The sequence below is a fragment of the Sebastes fasciatus genome, chromosome 24 (assembly GCF_043250625.1).
Source record: "Sebastes fasciatus isolate fSebFas1 chromosome 24, fSebFas1.pri, whole genome shotgun sequence".
NCBI lineage: Eukaryota > Metazoa > Chordata > Actinopteri > Perciformes > Sebastidae > Sebastes > Sebastes fasciatus.
The window spans coordinates 9,671,015-9,688,439 of NC_133818.1; the positions used below are offsets into that span (position 1 = coordinate 9,671,015).

The 17,425-nt window shown below is 41.3% G+C and overlaps 2 protein-coding genes across 7 annotated transcripts in view; one reads left to right on the forward strand and one right to left on the reverse strand.

Moving 5' to 3' along the window:
* The window catches only part of LOC141763184 (voltage-gated inwardly rectifying potassium channel KCNH7-like), a 70,670-nt gene extending 64,432 nt beyond the window's left edge, over positions 1-6,238 (forward strand). For all 6 annotated transcript variants that reach the window (XM_074627644.1, XM_074627646.1, XM_074627645.1 and 3 more), the window contains 3 exons: positions 784-943; positions 4,209-4,404; positions 4,914-6,238. In XM_074627644.1, the coding sequence (XP_074483745.1) occupies positions 784-943; positions 4,209-4,404; positions 4,914-5,234 (677 nt within the window). In that variant the 3' untranslated portion in view covers positions 5,235-6,238. The remainder of the gene's footprint in view (positions 1-783; positions 944-4,208; positions 4,405-4,913) is intronic.
* Positions 6,239-8,183: 1,945 nt separating this feature from the next.
* LOC141763186 (sorcin-like) lies at positions 8,184-17,138 on the reverse strand. Its single transcript, XM_074627652.1, has 8 exons — positions 16,972-17,138; positions 14,450-14,680; positions 13,267-13,336; positions 12,638-12,681; positions 12,275-12,422; positions 10,950-11,063; positions 10,609-10,667; positions 8,184-9,625 (listed from the first exon to the last, which is right to left on the reverse strand). The coding sequence occupies exons 1-8, from the start codon at positions 16,993-16,995 to the stop codon at positions 9,599-9,601; spliced, it is 717 nt and encodes a 238-aa protein (XP_074483753.1). The 5' UTR covers positions 16,996-17,138; the 3' UTR covers positions 8,184-9,598.
* Between the last annotated feature and the right edge of the window lie 287 nt (positions 17,139-17,425).

Here is a 17,425-nt window from a genome sequence, read left to right on the forward strand (position 1 = left end):
CCCGCGGATCACCAGCGTAGAGCACACGGCTTCCACACTAAGAGCTGCAGCTGGGATGGACATCCCCCGGCAAGCTGGGGGAGAATTCCTCGAGCAAACACGCCAGTTTGTGACCTCGTGTGATCTCCTGTCGGAAGAAGCAACAACTTAAAGGGATAGTCCGGGTGTTTTTTAAGTGGGGTTGTATTACCTACAGTAGATGCATGCTATTGTGATATGATATATGATACTGATATTGATACTTGTAGGTGGCTAAAATCGGTTACTTTTCTGCCATGTGGTCTGCTACTTTCCCTTTAAACCCCCATAAAATCATCCAGTGTGAACAAAACTCCTGCACGCACAGCAACACAACAATACCACTTAACTGCTACTACTATATTTTAACTTTAAACTCAGTGTGATTCTACTCCGAGATGGGGAAACCGACCTGATAGCATGTCATAATTCAGCCGTAAGAGGATTTCTGCCAGTGTAGAGCACAGTGATATTGATTTCTACAAAACAGCCCGGCGAGAACAGCTACAGGAAATGCCAATTTAATCTCCAGCCATCACTTGCAGAAAACCCAAAAAGGAAGGGGAACAAAAACATCCCAGTGATGGTGTGATAGTAGCGGGGTCAGATGTGTGTTTTCCTCTGTTAGGATCCACGAGGCGGTAAGCTGATTAGAGCTTAGTAAAGCTAAATGAAGAGAGGGCACAACACAGGAAGATGCTTCCCCTTGAGGCAGCGCTCTAATAACACAGCTCAGTTACCCCGTGCACACGTTTCTCCCCGCAGAGCTCCACGGAGACGAGTGGGTGCGTCAGCGTCCCGACGAGGGCGCCGAGGAGCCAGCCCAGTGTCAAGAGACGCCGGCCGCGGAGGACGACAGCGACACGGACCTCACCTACGGAGAGGTGGAGCAACGGCTGGACCTGCTGCAGCAGCACCTCAACAGGTAAAAAAAAACCTCGTTAACATCCAGCGACACATTCAGTAGAACATGCCCTCTAACTGTGAGGATGGATGAGAGCTGATGGCCTCGTTTATATAATCCTTCTCTGGCTTTATCTCAAATCCCATCATATCATCGTTTCAGAGGATGTGATGGAAATGATGTGGCGTTTCAATGTGATATTCACACCTTTTAAAGGGGAACTCCTCCGATGTTACACCTCAGAGTGTGTTTCCAGGTGTTGGGAGTACCACTGCATACATGTATATGAAGCATTTTGAGTCTCCAGAAGGAGCTGAGAGAGGTCTGATAGATAATAGGGCTGTCAATCTTATCAAAATATTGAATCGCAAAGTAATTGCCCATTTTTTATCTGTTCAAAATGTACCTTAAAGGGAGATTTGTCAAGTATTTAATACTCTTATCAACATGGGAGTGGGCAAATATGTTGCTTTATCAGTATTGCAAATTTAGAATACTTAAATTTATTGCAAATTCAGTTCAAATATAGGCAACAGAATAATGTATTAAAATAATAAAAACTAGAACAATGGGGTGAGAGAGAGACATTTTTTTTTTTTAATATCAAATAAATCCAGATCAAATGGATGGAAATGAATCCATATCTTCAGACTTTGATCTGAAGTCTGAAGCACAAGATGTGTTCTTTATAAAGCGGAGACTCGTGACCTTTAGATAACTACTGTAAAAGACACCTTCGGGCTCCGACTCCCATTATAGGCTTTTTATTTTTCTTCCAACTTCATTCCAACAAAGTCATCTTTCAGAGCTCGCAGTACGAACGCTACCCCCCCGTGATTCTGCATATAATTGGCTGCACGGAGACATTTTAGGCCAGACGCCCGCTGCAGCCGTGTTAATGCAGAGAGCAGGCCGTGTGATCCTCGGCTGCTGCACTGATACAGATGAGGGGGAGGGGGGGGGCTGTCTATTTATAGCACGCAGATGCAGACACATTGCGAGGACTGCTGACGTCATCCTGCGAGGTTGGGATGCTGGATGTCACCGTGAAGTTTTGGAGGAAATGGTGTTCTCCCTCCTGAGATGTGATGATGGAGCATGCAGCTAAATGCCAGCGTCATTCATCCACTTCTGCTGGAGTATTAGTCTGAGTCAGCGTACTGCACCACCGACTCTCGTTTTACACAAACAGGCTGCAGCCAAAAGTGTTTATTTGCACTTATTGTCCTCTTAAGAGCCAGACCTGGCAAAGAGACGAGGAGGCATTCCCCTCTACGCTGCATGGAAGCCTCGGCTGGCTCGTTTTGTGGCTCATTTCTTTTTTTGCTGATGGACTGCAAAAAAAAAAGTGTGGAGAAAAGAGGTGATTCACCATCTCAGACTCTCCGTACCCTGATGGAACTCGCTGCATTAGGTGATCGAAATAAATCAAAGCCTTCAGCGATTTATAATGAATTCCAGTGTAAGATCATCCATCCATCCATTATCTGTAGCCACTTATCCTGTTCAGGGTTGTGAGGGGGCTATCGCAGGGCTAACAGAGACAGACAACCATTCACGGGTAATTTAGAGTCAACAATGTACCTAATCTTTGGACTATGGGAGGAAACCTGAGCACCCGGAGTAATCCCACGCTAAAACGGGGAGAACATGCAAACTCCACACAGTTTTAAAGCTAGAGTGAAGATACTGGCATCATATGAAACTACAAAACCTAATGAATCCATTGGTACCAACCACGTCATAGTAGCTCGTTATGAAGGAGTATGACAAACTTGAGTTACATTTTGTGTTTTTAATTGATTTCCAACAATAAATATATACATACATTTGCATAAAGCAGCATATTTGTCCACTCCATGTTGATAAGAGTAGTAAATACTTGACAAATCTCCCTTTAAGTTACATTTTGAACAGATATAAAATGTGCAATTAATTTGCAATTAATTGCGATTGACTATTTGAATCGATTGACAGCCGTAGTTGACACATGAGCATAGAAATAGAATAGAAATTCTAATTCTATGTATATGAGCTTCAATTTTTCAATGTCACCACAGCTCATAATACTGCACATATATAAATATTGCAATACTTTCATCAGTGGGCCAGGCTCAATCACCATTTTTTTACATGAAAATCTTCAAGAGTGCCACATTAGTAATTTTGCTGATAATACTTGCAGAGCTTTTACTTGTAATAGAGTATTTTTACTTAAGTAAAGGATGTGAATATGTGACTCTTCCTGGAGGATATGCATTTCAGGAGCTACTATAGTACTCCATCTGCAGTAGTAAGGTTGAGTCTCCCCCTAGTGTTCGGTGTTAGTACTGACCACCCATCCACCATCTCATAATGATAGCACTGTGTTACACAAGGGGGGACGAACGCGGCATACAATGTTTCAGCCAATTTGTGGCGGTACTGATTCCCCCAGACTTTAGTTGATCAGGCTGAAAGACTGAAAACCAGTTCCCATCCACATAATTATATAAAATAAAAAAGCCAGATCCTTGCACAAATAGCACCTAAACGTCCTAGTGCAGGTGACCTAATTGAAGGGTTTTTATTTTGTTTCCCCAACTAAGATAGGCAACAGTCTCAATAAGCAAAACACAAAGAGCACCGAATCTCAAAAGGGCCTAAAACAGACCAGCGTTTCTGGCTTGGCATAACATATGTTGCATTTAGTGAAGGAGAGATCAGAATGACACTGGGTGTGCAGTTTTCCACCTCTTTTAAGCCGTACAGAAAGGGCGTTGTCCGGCCCTGATTGGCTAAGAAGGGAATGCACCAAGCTGCTCTCAACTATCATTGAAGAGCCAACAGGTGAACTGAATAATCCTCCAATCACTCAGCAAATCAACCAAAAAAACACCAGGGAAAAGGGAAACAACAGCAAGCACCAGAGAATGGACGGCTGCTACAAATTAAACACATTTTCATACTTTTCCCATCTGGGCTTACTGTTTAGGTTTTTTGTTGAGAAATGAGTGATTGGTTTAATCACCATCGGTAGTGATCAGCATCATTACACCTTTCATTGGTATCATAACTGTTACAAGAACCGATCAAGACCAGATGAGATGCTTTAAAGAACATTCAAAGACATTCATTTGGTGTCATTCAGGTTTATTCTGTGTGATGATGACACATATTGATTAATGAGCTGTTGTTCATGTTAGATTTCACCACAGAAATGTGTCCTTAACTACTAACATTTTCAGCAGACATTCAGGAGAATTTCTTTCAACCAACCGTGTTTTTATCTCCGTCCGTCCCTCAGACTGGAGTCCCAGATGACTTCAGACATCCAGGCCATCCTGCAGCTCCTCCAGAGGCAGACCACGTCGGGTCCACCCGCCTACAGCACCGTCACCTCCAGCCCCGAGTACCAGAGGCCGGCCATCAGGGTCCAGCCGTCGTCCTCCAGCCAGACGGAACTCAGCCTGGCTCCTGCTCCTGCTCCGCCTCGGCCACAGGTACACCAGACACCGAGCCAAAAAAACTAAAATAATGCAATAATCATAACCCGCAGCTCTAGTATGTTTATTCCTTGTTTACTATCACGCTCACATTCACAATTTAGAGTCAACAATTAACCTAACCTGCATGTCTTTGGAGTGTGGGAGAAACCGGAGCACCCGGAGAAAACCCACGCTAACACAGGGAGAACATGCAAACTCCACACAGAAGGGCCCCAAGCCGGGTTTGAACCTGCGACCTTCTTGCTGCAGCAATTTTGTGTTTTCCTTTACATAAATAAAGACATTTCCACCATAACTTGACGTTGAAAAGGCAGAAATTGGTGCATAAAAATTCACCAGAATGCAGGAAATAAGTGTCAAAATTTCTCCCCCAATGTTGAAACAAAACCTCCACCCTGATCCTAGAATCGCCCCCCATAATCTGTAACAATGTGTACTCTGCGTCCTTTGATATCTCTGTGTTTAGTTTCTCTTGACGCCCTCTTGTCCCGTGTCTCCTCCAGAGCCCCGGCCCAGAAAAGGCCCAGAACCAATCCAAAGAATCCTCCCCAGTCCTCCTCCGCACAGAGACTCTTCCAGACGGGAACTTTGCTGGACTGCTCGAGAGCGACACGGACACAGAGCAGAGACACACACACAACGGCGTGGACTCTGTAGAGCAACGCCACAACCACAACCACCACCAACAACAACAACAACAACAACAACAGCCACCACCGAGGTTCCCGTCAGGCCGACAAGCCTCCCTACCTGATGTCCCCAGCAGCTCAGGAACGTTGGGACTCCACAGGCCAGTTTCTGACCCGGGGCTTCCAGGAAAGTAGTCGTCCCAACGTCGACCGAAGATCTTCTCTCAAGCTTGACTCAGGGTCTAAGAAAAGAGACTATATGCAAAAGGAAAACAAACTGTAGACTTTCTTCCATTCCTTTTCGGAAACTCTCCCAGCCCCCGCCCTTCCAACTCTCTGATTTAAATGTATAAAGTCATTTATACAGAGGTATTTATACACTATATTACTACCATATGTAAAGTCACCATCTACCTACCGTGTACATACTTCAAATAGAACACTGCCAGCGACACGAGGCACCTACCTATGTGCTTTTTTTAAAAGAGATATGCATGTTTTTGTTCCTCACGGTTTCTTTTCTTTTCCTGACGCATGTTCCTCACACAACGCACCGCAACCCACCAGGCAATCAGGTGTGATCTTGGCATGCTTACAGACTACTGTAGCTATCAAGTCTCATTTTCTACGACTCGTCCCCTCCTCACGGGGGGACAAAGCTACTTGAAACTCTTTTCCGAGGCATTTCTATATTCCGCTCCGCAGCTTTTATCAGCAGCTCCGAAACCGGTCGTCGCAGTCACAAACTCACGAGGAGGTCCGTCTGTATATTTAGCGTGCCTACTGTTACACGACATCGAAATCTTATTCCGCTCAAAATATTAATAATGTGTGTGTAGAGGCTGCGTGGACATCCCATAGCACAACAAGACTTTTGTGAGTCTTTGAGAGCAATAACGATGAAAAGAATCTCGGTATATTTCTAGAGTTTATAACACTCTGGAGATGATTTTATATGAACAAAGAAAAGAGCATCTTTCAGCAGCATTTATTGTTGTGAATTAAATAAACACGCAAAATGTTCAAGTTCAACGGTCAAGACAACAAAATGAAGGCTTCAAGTTAAAACACATAATTACTATATAACCACCTGCATCCTGTCAATATTACATCAGCATGGTTGTGGGGTATTTGCAGTTGCAGTCATAATCATTTAAAGGGCATTTATGTCCAGGCAGTTTGGGGATTTTAATGATTTCGACAACTGTTACAGAATGATTGGTAAATGTACTTCTTTGTCTTCTTCCAGACCGCGGTTCCCAGAAGGGCTGGGTATCGGTACTTGTGATCTTGGGACCCAAATTTGCTCTAACTTTGTATGCCACCAATATTTCTAATATACAGTAGTAGTAGTTGCATGTATATTTTTGATCCAGAAGCAGGGTTCAATGTTAATGTTGGGAAAGTGGTTTCAGAAATCTACTTGCCCAAAGTTCATTTTTACTTGCCCCTATACAAATTGTGTTTTTTCTATTAGCGATAATCAAATAACAACGAAGACCAAAGTTAATTGTCATTTTTAATCTTCATTTAAGTAAATTAATCTGGACTTTTGCCCATATCCTCTAACGCCAAGCACCTAAACTGCTGTTTCCAGGATAATTGAAATGCTCGGTTGCACTTCAGCTCATAAACTTTGTCTTTACCCGCCACAATTTTCTTGCGAGTTTTATTATTTTTTACCATTTGCCCAATCAGAGCAAGTAAGTTGCTAGATTTAGTAGCCCACTGTAGCATTTTACTTGCCCCGGGCAAGAGGGCGATCCTTTAATTAATGAGCCCTGAGAAATACATTGGGGGCTGCAGTGGTGCATGTTAGCGTGGGTTTTCTCTGGGTGCTCCAAAATCATGCAGGTTAGGTTAATTGTTGACTCTAAATTGCCGGTAGGTGCGATCCCCAAATCCCCAAACTGCGTTGACATAATGTCCCTTACAAGCGTATGTAAACCAGACAGGAAGCGGAATCTTCTTCACAACTGGAGAGAACTCTAGACGATCCCACACCATACGTTTTTGGTTGCATGCTTTAGGTCTTCCATTGTCTTCTTAAAAAGTACAATTTCGTAAATAAATTTAAAAAATCATCATTAAAGCATCGTCAGAAAAACAAACCAAAAAAAAACGTTTTTTTTTCATGTTTCGGGCCGAGGACTCAGCTCAGCCTCCAATAGCCTTAGCTTTCTAAGCCTGCGTTAGCCTTTACAAACGACGTCAATCCAACGCAACGGATCCCCGCTTCTCCACCGTCAAAAGATGTAAATGTACTGAACCATTTTAGGGCGCATGACGAAAATGAATTTAAACACAAATCCCAACACGAGCTCACGTATTGCATGGAGACCGCACTTGACTAAATTATTAAAAAAAGGTCTCAATCAACTGTGTGTATTGATTCGTAAGCTCCATAACTCACCCAGAGAGATTTAGAAATAACGGTTCGACCTATTTTTCTAAAACAAAAAGTTTCATTTGCCATTATTTTTCTATGTACCTTATTGTTTTTAAAACCCCCTGATGTTAGTCAGAATGCTGTGGGATGATGGGAAGATGACGAATGCATAGCCTCTCAATGTAGCAAGCAAGACTTCAGTGGCAGGCTTTAAGCTGCACGTACTGTCTGTCTTGATTTAATACTGCACATTGATTTTCTACATTGACGTTACCCTTATTGAACGTATTCAACACTGTCATTTTGTCCCCCTGAAACCTGATGGAGACGTATCGGTTAAGACGGATGGAGACAAAAGAGACAATACAGATGTCCCCAGCAGAGCGCGGGGTGTTTCCTTTTGATTCTTTCTCGAGCACAGATGTAGAACAAAAGTTGCTAAACTCGACATGTCCAAACCGCCTGAAGAGTCTACCGAACTTTCATGGGATTTGCAAACTTTTGCACAGATTAGAAAACTTGCTGTACTGGATTATAAATGTCACTTTTTAAAATCTAGTGCTGTTCACAATTGTTTTTATGCATTTTTTTAAATGTTTGCCACTGTATTTTATACAATGCAACACTTAACAGCTAATTTGAATGTTTCTGTTCTTAACTATATTTAAAGAAATGAAATATATCGTGTAAATAGACAAGGGGGAAGGGGAGGGGGGGAATGCGCAATTGTATAAATTAATAAACAGAATGCATACTGATTAGAAAGTGTTTATTGTGAGTAACAAAATCTGATTTTTACTACAACATCAGGTGTGTGCAATCTTTACAAATGAGGACATGGCTGTGTTTGTACTGAAAAACAAAAAGTTTACAGCTGCAAAATGAACATACTGTAGCTATATGGCAATATGTTTATATCTCATATCATTAATAACAGTGTGGATTTATATCGGCTCACAGTCACTTTGGCTTGTTATCAAGTTAAACATCAGGCTAATCTAGAATCTAAAGTTTTATGAAACACAAGTGCACAAATATTACAAAAAATAATGAGGAAAAATGCTTTGACAAAATTCATAACTGTATGAAGTTCAGTGTAAATCATCATTTTATCTGTAAATGCTGCTAACAGGCTGTTCTCATACACCGGACGTAGCTATACCTACGAAAAGTTAATGCACTTTAATTCCTATATATCCCAAGAAATCAATTCGTATGTAATCCACGGAATTGTGAACCACGTAACTTCCGTATTTAAGTTACGCCACTTCCGTAGTTTTTTAAACCCAAACCACGATCTTTTCCTAAACCTAATTAAGTCATTTTTTGAGTAACTTCCGTACATAAGTTATGCCACTTCTAGTGCGGCGTAACATAAACACAATCTTTCCCTAAATCCAACAAAGTAGTTTTGTTATCTAAACCAAGTCGTTCCTGTGAAGACGGAAGTTTATTTTGAAAAGACTGGGTAGGAAATTGACGCTGGACATTCGTAGGAAAAAGCACGAGAAATGAATTTTCTTAAGATATCATACGAACCGTTGTATGAGAATACGTTAGCTAACATTTAATCAATCATGATGCTGCCATTACTACAGTTATATATCAATGGGTTTAATATATTAGACCATACATTCAGAGATTATAATGGCACAATAGGTGTCTCGCAGGTAGGAACATCCTCTATATCAGTTGACTTTCATTCCAAAATGAGAGACCCAAAGCAGGATTTTCAAACTAATAGTAGAAGATATAATCTGGTTTATTAATTCCTACATTTTCCACTGAAACTCTCAAACCCCCGTTCTTTAAAGCCTCTATGTGTGCATCTAATGCAGCTTTTCTCTAATTATTCTGACACTAATGTGCTGCAACTTTTATTTTGAAAATCCTACACATATGGGCTTTAAAGACAATGTATTATATTCCCTCTAATGTGGATACATACTGTGTATATATGATACATCTTTAGCACTTCCCTGTGTGACATACAAGACTATGGCGTTACTGCAAGCGTTACAAGCGATGGGTACTTTCCTGTTGCGGCTCATTTCCACTCAGTCAAATATACTGGCCTCCCTTTACATTCCTATGAGGCAGTGGTCCAGAATCCACCACTGATTGGCTCGTCAGGCGCGCTGACCTCGTGGTGTGGGACATACGGCGGACCTTAGATGGCCATTGTGCACAGGACGAACTGTTAACACGAGAGACAAAGAGAGAGAGAGAGTGTCAACCACAAAGCTGTTTTGTTAAATCAACCACAGGTGTTTTCATTTCTTCATGCAAGAAGCACTCATACAAACAGATTAGTTCTTAAGTAGCTGTACAAACAAAATTCACACGTGGTCCGGATCGGTCATACAGCTACAAGTCATAATGTCTCTTCACAGGTGGAAAAACACTTCAATTGAAATTGCTTTTTTGTCATGAAAGTACTTCTCCTAATGTACGGAGAACAGAACCTGCCAAAATTAAATTAATAAATAAATGAATGACTCAATAAATTAATAAAATATGTCATTAAATGTAGCAAAAATAATATTAGAAATAAATGTAGCCATTAATTAATTGATAAAATGTGACAATAATTGATATTTCTGCTTTTATTTATATTTGTATTAATCCCCTTATTTATTTACTCTTCTGTTTAATTACCCCTTTTAGTTATTCATGTATTTATTTTTATGAATTTTTAAATGTATTTATTTTTATTTTTTAATTTATGTATTTATTTATGCATTTATTTATATATTTATATTTCTGCATGATTTTTACTTTGCATTTCACCCTTTATTTATTTCCCCAAACATATCTATTTCTGTATTCTTTTCTTTTTATATTTCTTTATGCATTTCTGCCTCATTATGCAAATGAGGAGGCTGCTGCTGCTTCCCCCACCACTGCCTCGTACTGGTACAGGTGCACAGATCAACCATCTGAAGTCGAAATGTTTGGCGCACCCATCGCCAGTCTCCTCCCCAAGGTTTAGCTCGGTCCAAATTGGAACCTCCAGACCGATGCCGCCGGGAAACGCGCTTCACCTCTCAGCAACAACGGCACCCAGACACTGGCGACTCTGCTCGATGTCCGCGTGTCCGATGGTGAGGGTACCGTTGTTGCTGCACGGCGCGTTTCCCACTCTGAACAAGCTCGACACATAAAGAAACTGGGACTTACGTCATCATACTGGAAGGTGACAGATCCCTGCTGCATGGTGTCTCTCCGTCTGAAGTTATCTGTAACAGGAAGAGTAAACCATCACAGCACTGAAGGCTCACCATTTCAATAACGCTCATTTCCCAACACCCGGTGACACGGATTAGTGCAGCGAGCCAAGCGGAATGTCACAGCTCTTCAGAGATAACAACGGGGATTACAGGTGGAATGAACCCGAACGCTGGTTCGTTGTCAGTCTGCGTTAAAAGCGTGCGTCTGCACACGAGTGGCTGTTCACTGAACGTGTCGGGTCATTTCTATCTCCATCCGACACGGATCCTTGGAGTGTGTGTGTTTCCTACCTGTGACAGCTCGCAGTTTGACACAGCAGGCCACGTAGTCGTCAAAGTAGATTCTTCCTCCTTTGTTGTAGCGCTTGAGGATCGCGTTCAGAGCCTGAGGACTCACGCGGTAGCCTGATGGAGAGGGGGGGGGGGAATGTCAGACTTATCTTTTTCTCATTTCAACAGATACTTGTTTCTCTCTATGGCCACTCCCGGGTGCCGTAAGTTCTTAAGTAAACACAGGAGAGAAAACAATTTACATCAGACTTAGATAGGATCCCCATTTTATTTTTTTTCAACTGCCTCGCTGGGCTTCCGTAATTACATGACGATACGCCATCAGAATTCCTCCTCTCATGAACTGTCAATTTGGAGGAATATATCTAAGAATAGGGAATATATTAATATGGAGCATATGTAGTAATGAGTGTAATGTTTTCCTCTGCTGAACTGTGAAGTGATATGAAGGATGGAGAGAGTGACAGCCTGCCTCCTCATTGCTCGACTGTGATCAAACGGATGAGGAGTCAGAGACGGATCACACCAATCAGCACACATTAAGGCCTCACTGACTTCTATCAAGTCTAATTAAGTGTCATTAAACATCCATTCTGATTTCCATTAGATATGTCTTCACCATTACATCGCTTTGGCTCAATTTTTTTGCAACAGTCTTAACATTCTCTAAACTGTAAGTGCAATCGTCACAACTGTTTCATGGGGCGTCACAACAAAAGGAAGTAACTCACCGAAAACACTTCATTCTTGCTTCAATAGCAGTTATTGTGTAAGTAAATCGGCCACCAAAACGAAAAACTGTTTTGTCATGTCTGGACATGTTTCTTACATACTAATCTCTGTTTTGTTCATGTTGTTGACACTGACTGCTTACTGAAGGCTGCTATACCAGAATGTTGGTTTCGTCTAGCTGAAGGTTGTTGTAGCAGGTAAAAGTTTACTGGGAAAAGTCAATACTAAAGGCTACAATACTGTAAACACAGAAACAGGATGTGGACATTTGTGTTTAGTAAATGTATTTGTGTAGCAATGTGATACATGCACTATAAACAGAAAGTTAACCTTTGAGCTTTCATGTTAAGTCACCCCCTGCGGGATCGGACCGACTTTACTGTCTTTAGAGCTAGAGTGAATACCTAAAGAATCCATTGGTACCAACCATGTCATACTAACTTGTCGAGAAGGAGAGTAAATAACACTCCAAACGTAGGCTAAATTTTGGCGAGGAATTATTGGCATGGCCATATTCAAAGGGGTCCCTTGACCTCTGACCCCAAGATAATTCTCATTCGGAAAAAACTGTAAATAACTGTTTAGACTCTCACCCATCGCGTTGACAGCCTGAGTCATCTCGTGGGGTTCCACGGTTCCACTCCTGTCCCGGTCAAACATCATGAAGTTCTGCTTCCAGCCGTTCAGAGCCGTGAACAGCTCCTTGAACTCGTTGAAGCCCATCTTGCCTGTGAAGTCCCTCTGGTGGCGGTCTGGTTAAGATACATTAACAACTGGTACCATTGGAATGAAGACAGCAGCTGGTTGACCCGGTTCAAGGTTGAACGCCACACCTACTGTACACATAGTTCTATAACAAGTAGGAACGAACAATAGGAGGTGTGATGGCCACATTATGGTCACTGTTGTGGTATTTTTTTCCCCACTTAACCCTGGTGGTGGCACAGAAAGGATACATCAAGCATTGCGATCATGATCCTGCACGTCTCCAGGCTGAATGCTGTAAAGAAAAGAAAATAATTAGTCAAGTTAGGTGTCACAATCCATGCATTTTTATAGCATAAAAATACTACCATTATGGTCCCTTCTAAACATTATAAATTTAAGCTTAGGGAATTTAAAATGTAATGTTTTGGGCCTTGACTGCTGCAGGTAATGCGCTCACTGCAGTGTTTTGGAGATATAGGATATTGCACTTTTAAAAAGCACATTTTGGTCAGCTGTCAGCCAATCACTGTTGACAATGTCGGTGCACTTTCATAGTGGTTTACCAAGCCTTCAGCCACTTCCCCTCAAGCGACTCCCCATGTAGACTACACTACCTTCTCGGAGCTTGCATGTTTGGTGAAACAGGCCCCAGCCTCGCATACTACCCAGCATGCTTTGCCAGAACCAGCATCACTTCATATTAACAACTATTTTCTGTTTCTGTGTTTTAAAGCCTTCTAACTGTGATCCTTAGTGAGTACGGCCGCAGCTTACACACCTGTCCTGCAGGACTAAAACACTTGGCTGAATTAAACACCTCAGCATTGTAGAAGAACTCATGTGTGAGTGGTATAACGGAGGAGTCGGGGAGACTTACGGGAGTAGCTGCCAGTGAAACCCGACTGGGTCAGACACCTCTGGAGCTCCTCTGCGTCGATCTCACCGTCCTGTACAGAGCAGGAAGTGACATTCAGCCATGCGTGACTCTCAGAGGGATAAACAATGTTCTGAGGAGACTGGTCAAGTGTGAAGAGACGAGAGCAGAGAAACACAAAAAAGAGTCGCCCATCTCCCAGTGTATGCTACCGCTCCAGTACTGTGTATACTAGGCTGAGTGGAAATAAGGAAAACAGCAAGAGAATATCAGTTAAAAGTTAAGTGGTTCCTGTTAAAGGAATAGTTCACCCAAGTCAATATAAATTGTATAGAGTACTCACCTCCCTAGGCTCTCTATGTTCTAGGGATGCACCGATACCGGATAGGATATCGGGCCGATACCGACTCAAATAGCTGGATCGGGTATCGGTGAAAATGGGGCAGATCTATTGACAATGGGGCCGATCCAATCAATTTAGTGCTATGTTAATATACCTTATACATTATATACTGGAATTTGAATTCCCGTTTAAGTTTTGACCAATTTTTTTATACATTAAAAAGGTTCACACTTGAATCTTAATTCCTGTTAATTTTGAAGATTTTTTACCAAGTTGCTGATTTATTATTTTATTAATAAATAAAAATTCTCCTAATTTTGAAGATGTTTTACCAAGTTGCTCGTTTATGATTTATTATTTAATAATAAATAAAAATTCTCTTAATTTTGAAGATTTTCTACAAAGTTGCTTGTGTACAATTTATTATTTTAATAATAAATACAAATTCTGTTAATTTTTAAGATTTTTTTTACCAAGTTACTGGTGTACTACAATACAATAAACAAAATGAATCTACTCTTTAAAACTACTTTAATCTTTCACTGTTACACAAGTCATTTGCTCTAGTGATGCTTGTGACAATTGAAGCAGAGTGGGATCAAGTTAAGACAGAGTCCTGCAATCTCTCCACCATATTTTGAGACATAGTACAGCTCTGTCTTAAGTTACTGAACTGATTCATGAAACCTGAAATATCTGCAAAGAGAGAATTACTTGTTCTTGTCCGAACTTGAAATGTGAAAGTGAAAACAAGCCTGCGGTGAAACCCGTGGCTTTTATAAAGGTTACATGTATAACGTGTACTCATATAATCATTAAAAGCCACAGTTTATCCACACCTACCTGGCCTGCTATGGCTGTGAAGTAACCCCACATCGGATCATTGGCAGCTGGGGCCGGGGCGCCGTACGTGCCAGGATAGCCTCCTCCATATGCGGCGTATCCTCCCTGGGCTGGTGGGCCTCCCATCGGCCCACCCATGTGCCCAGGCATGTGGCCACCCATGGGGTGCCCTCCTGGCATCCCTTGCATCGGCATCCCCTGAGCTGGCATCCCTGGCATTGGACCCCCATACTGAGGCAGAGAACAGAGGACACCATTTTTGTTTTATGTGTCAAAATGCTAAGAATGATGTCATTTTTCTCTTGTACATGAATGTGTTCAGACTTGGTCTCAACTCCCACACACATTAACTATACAGCGTAACAGGGGATTCATCATAACTTTCTTCCTGATGTTGCAACTATATTTATCATAAAAGGTGTTATATGTATTACTGTATTATATAACAATTCTGGTGAGTTTGAAAGACTAGAAATCACAAAATAACCCTACGACTCAAACTAATTCAAACTTGCCAGTGAGCTTTTTATGAATATGTTGGATTTTTGTGTTCTCGGTTTCAGAAAAACAGATAAATTAGGGGTTGGAGAAAAAATCGATACAGCATAGTGGGGTCCCTTGATTGCTGACCTCTAGATATGTGAGTGAAAACTATCTTATTAGATAAAACAGATGTTGACAAACTGCATAATTTGCAGTTGAAAAAAGGTAATAAATCGCAATATATCTTATCGCAATACTCAGCATATCGCAGAATGTTTAAAATCACAATAAGATCATATCGTGACTTAAGTATCGTGATAATATCGTATCGATGGCCTCTGGTAAACACGTACCACCACATATGTCTCTCACTTTGAATGGTTACTGTATTATTCTTTAACTCATTAAAGATTTTTTTTTTTTTTTTTTATGAAGACTGTCCCAAATAGCTATTATTGATATTGTCATCATAACTGTGTAGGAAATATCTTGTATATGCCCTCTTCTTTGTGTGTTTCAACATATTAAAGAATGCAAGCTTTGGATTCAATGAGTGGTGGGTAATCTTAATCTTGACTATGGCTGCGTTCTAAATCTTGTGCTTTTTCTTTTTACTTTTAGTACGTACTGCAGCTGCCCTTTCAAAGAACAGTACGTACTGTTGCAGTATGCATACAACTGCGATATAGTACTTGTGCCTTGAACTTGCGTAGAGGATTGTGAGGTCAGAATAGCCAGAGAAGCATGCCGGCCTTCATCCTGCAAAATGCGACCGGACGTAGTAGAACATCCTGGTATTTTTGGCATGCTGCATTTGACATACTATGTATTAGGACATACTAAATAGCATGGTAGTATTGGTATTGGAACGCAAAGAAGCTGTGTATGAAGCTGCAGTGATGCAGCCCTGACCTGTCACCTTTGGAGGCCTGCTATTGGCTGATTCAATGCTTGCTTGAAGGAGAACATTGTGGGTTGTAGTCCCTATTCTACAACACTTAAGACTTTGCTAAAAGTTACTTTTCTTTATGCAAAGTGTCAGACCATTCGTAAAGGAACAGTGATCTATTGGTAGAAATGGAATATACTATGAATAAGTATGTTTTCTTTAGTGTATAATCACCTGAAACTAAGAATTGTGTTTCCCTTAGCTTAGAATGAGCTGTTTATAACTACATTTGGACATTTGGACAAACGAAACACTGGCTCTAGATAGGGACATTTGCATTTTTGCACCGGCCACTGTAGTTCTCCTACAGGGAAGTTTCAGGTGGTTGCAGTCTGCAACCACACCGCTTGATGCAGCCAAACCCTACACACTTGCACCTTTAAGACCTTTTTTTGTTAGTTCTATTGACTTTACTCAGGCCTAATTTAAGTGACCTTTCAATAGGATTAAAACAGAATAGGGAGTGTCTATGGTAGGTTAATTAATTAGCTAAAGAATGACAGGGACAGTGCATCCATCCAGTATTATGTTAGCATTATATTAAACTAATTATACTATTCTTAAATTTCAAATATTGTGTATAAGCTTTTAAGAAGAGTTTGATATCACACTGTAGGTCAAGCCTCCTTACAAACATCCTTAGGCTGAAGGTAATAAGCTAGTTCTCCTCTTGAATGTTGAGGAATTTCAACCAGGAAGTCAATATCTAATAACCTGGAGATGCCAATATGGCTCCTTACACCTTAATTAAAACGCTCTATTGTGGTTAAACTATAAGAGTTTATACTTATAAACCAGCTGGCTACAGGAAGACATGGAAACCTGCAACAGAACATTTTGTTACATCAAGTGAAACTAAGGACTATATAAGGAGGCTGGGTACTTAGGTGTTTTTGTACGGGGGTATTGCGCATGCGCAGTGTAACTGAAGCTACAGCAAGGGCAGACTGGATTCTACTGCGCATGCGCAGACATGACGGTGTCCCATCCTCCTGTAATATGCCGTGACTGAAACTAGCTCCCCGAGGCTAGCCTTAATGTAGCTCCTCGTTTAGCACTAAAATATCACAATAACGTTTAATTCACTCACCCCGCCGTATCCTGGATAAGCCATTTGGTGTTATAGAGCAACCTGTCACTGAAGTGTATTATCTTTACAGCTGCTGTACACGGTTTTGTGTGTGTTACACGGTTGTAACTTCCGATAAGTCTGAACAGTTGCTACGTTACATCCGGGCTGCTGAGAGCTGGCGGAAGTGCATAGTTGAGATGGTGGAGATAGCCAATGGGGTGGCGAGTAGAAGACTAAGTCCCGCCCCTTAGCGTGTATTGATGCTGCGTTTAAGTCTCCTCGTAAATTCAACTGACCTTAACACGATGGTCAAAATGGTTGGGAACTGAAAGATTTTGACACATAAAAATGAGCATTAAAAAAAAGATAAATTCATGGAAAGTGTTGGTAAATTAATGAATACTATTCCCATAATGTTATGTTTTTGTAACTTGAGTATAATATTCCTACCTGCCATAAAAGTTAAGAGTTT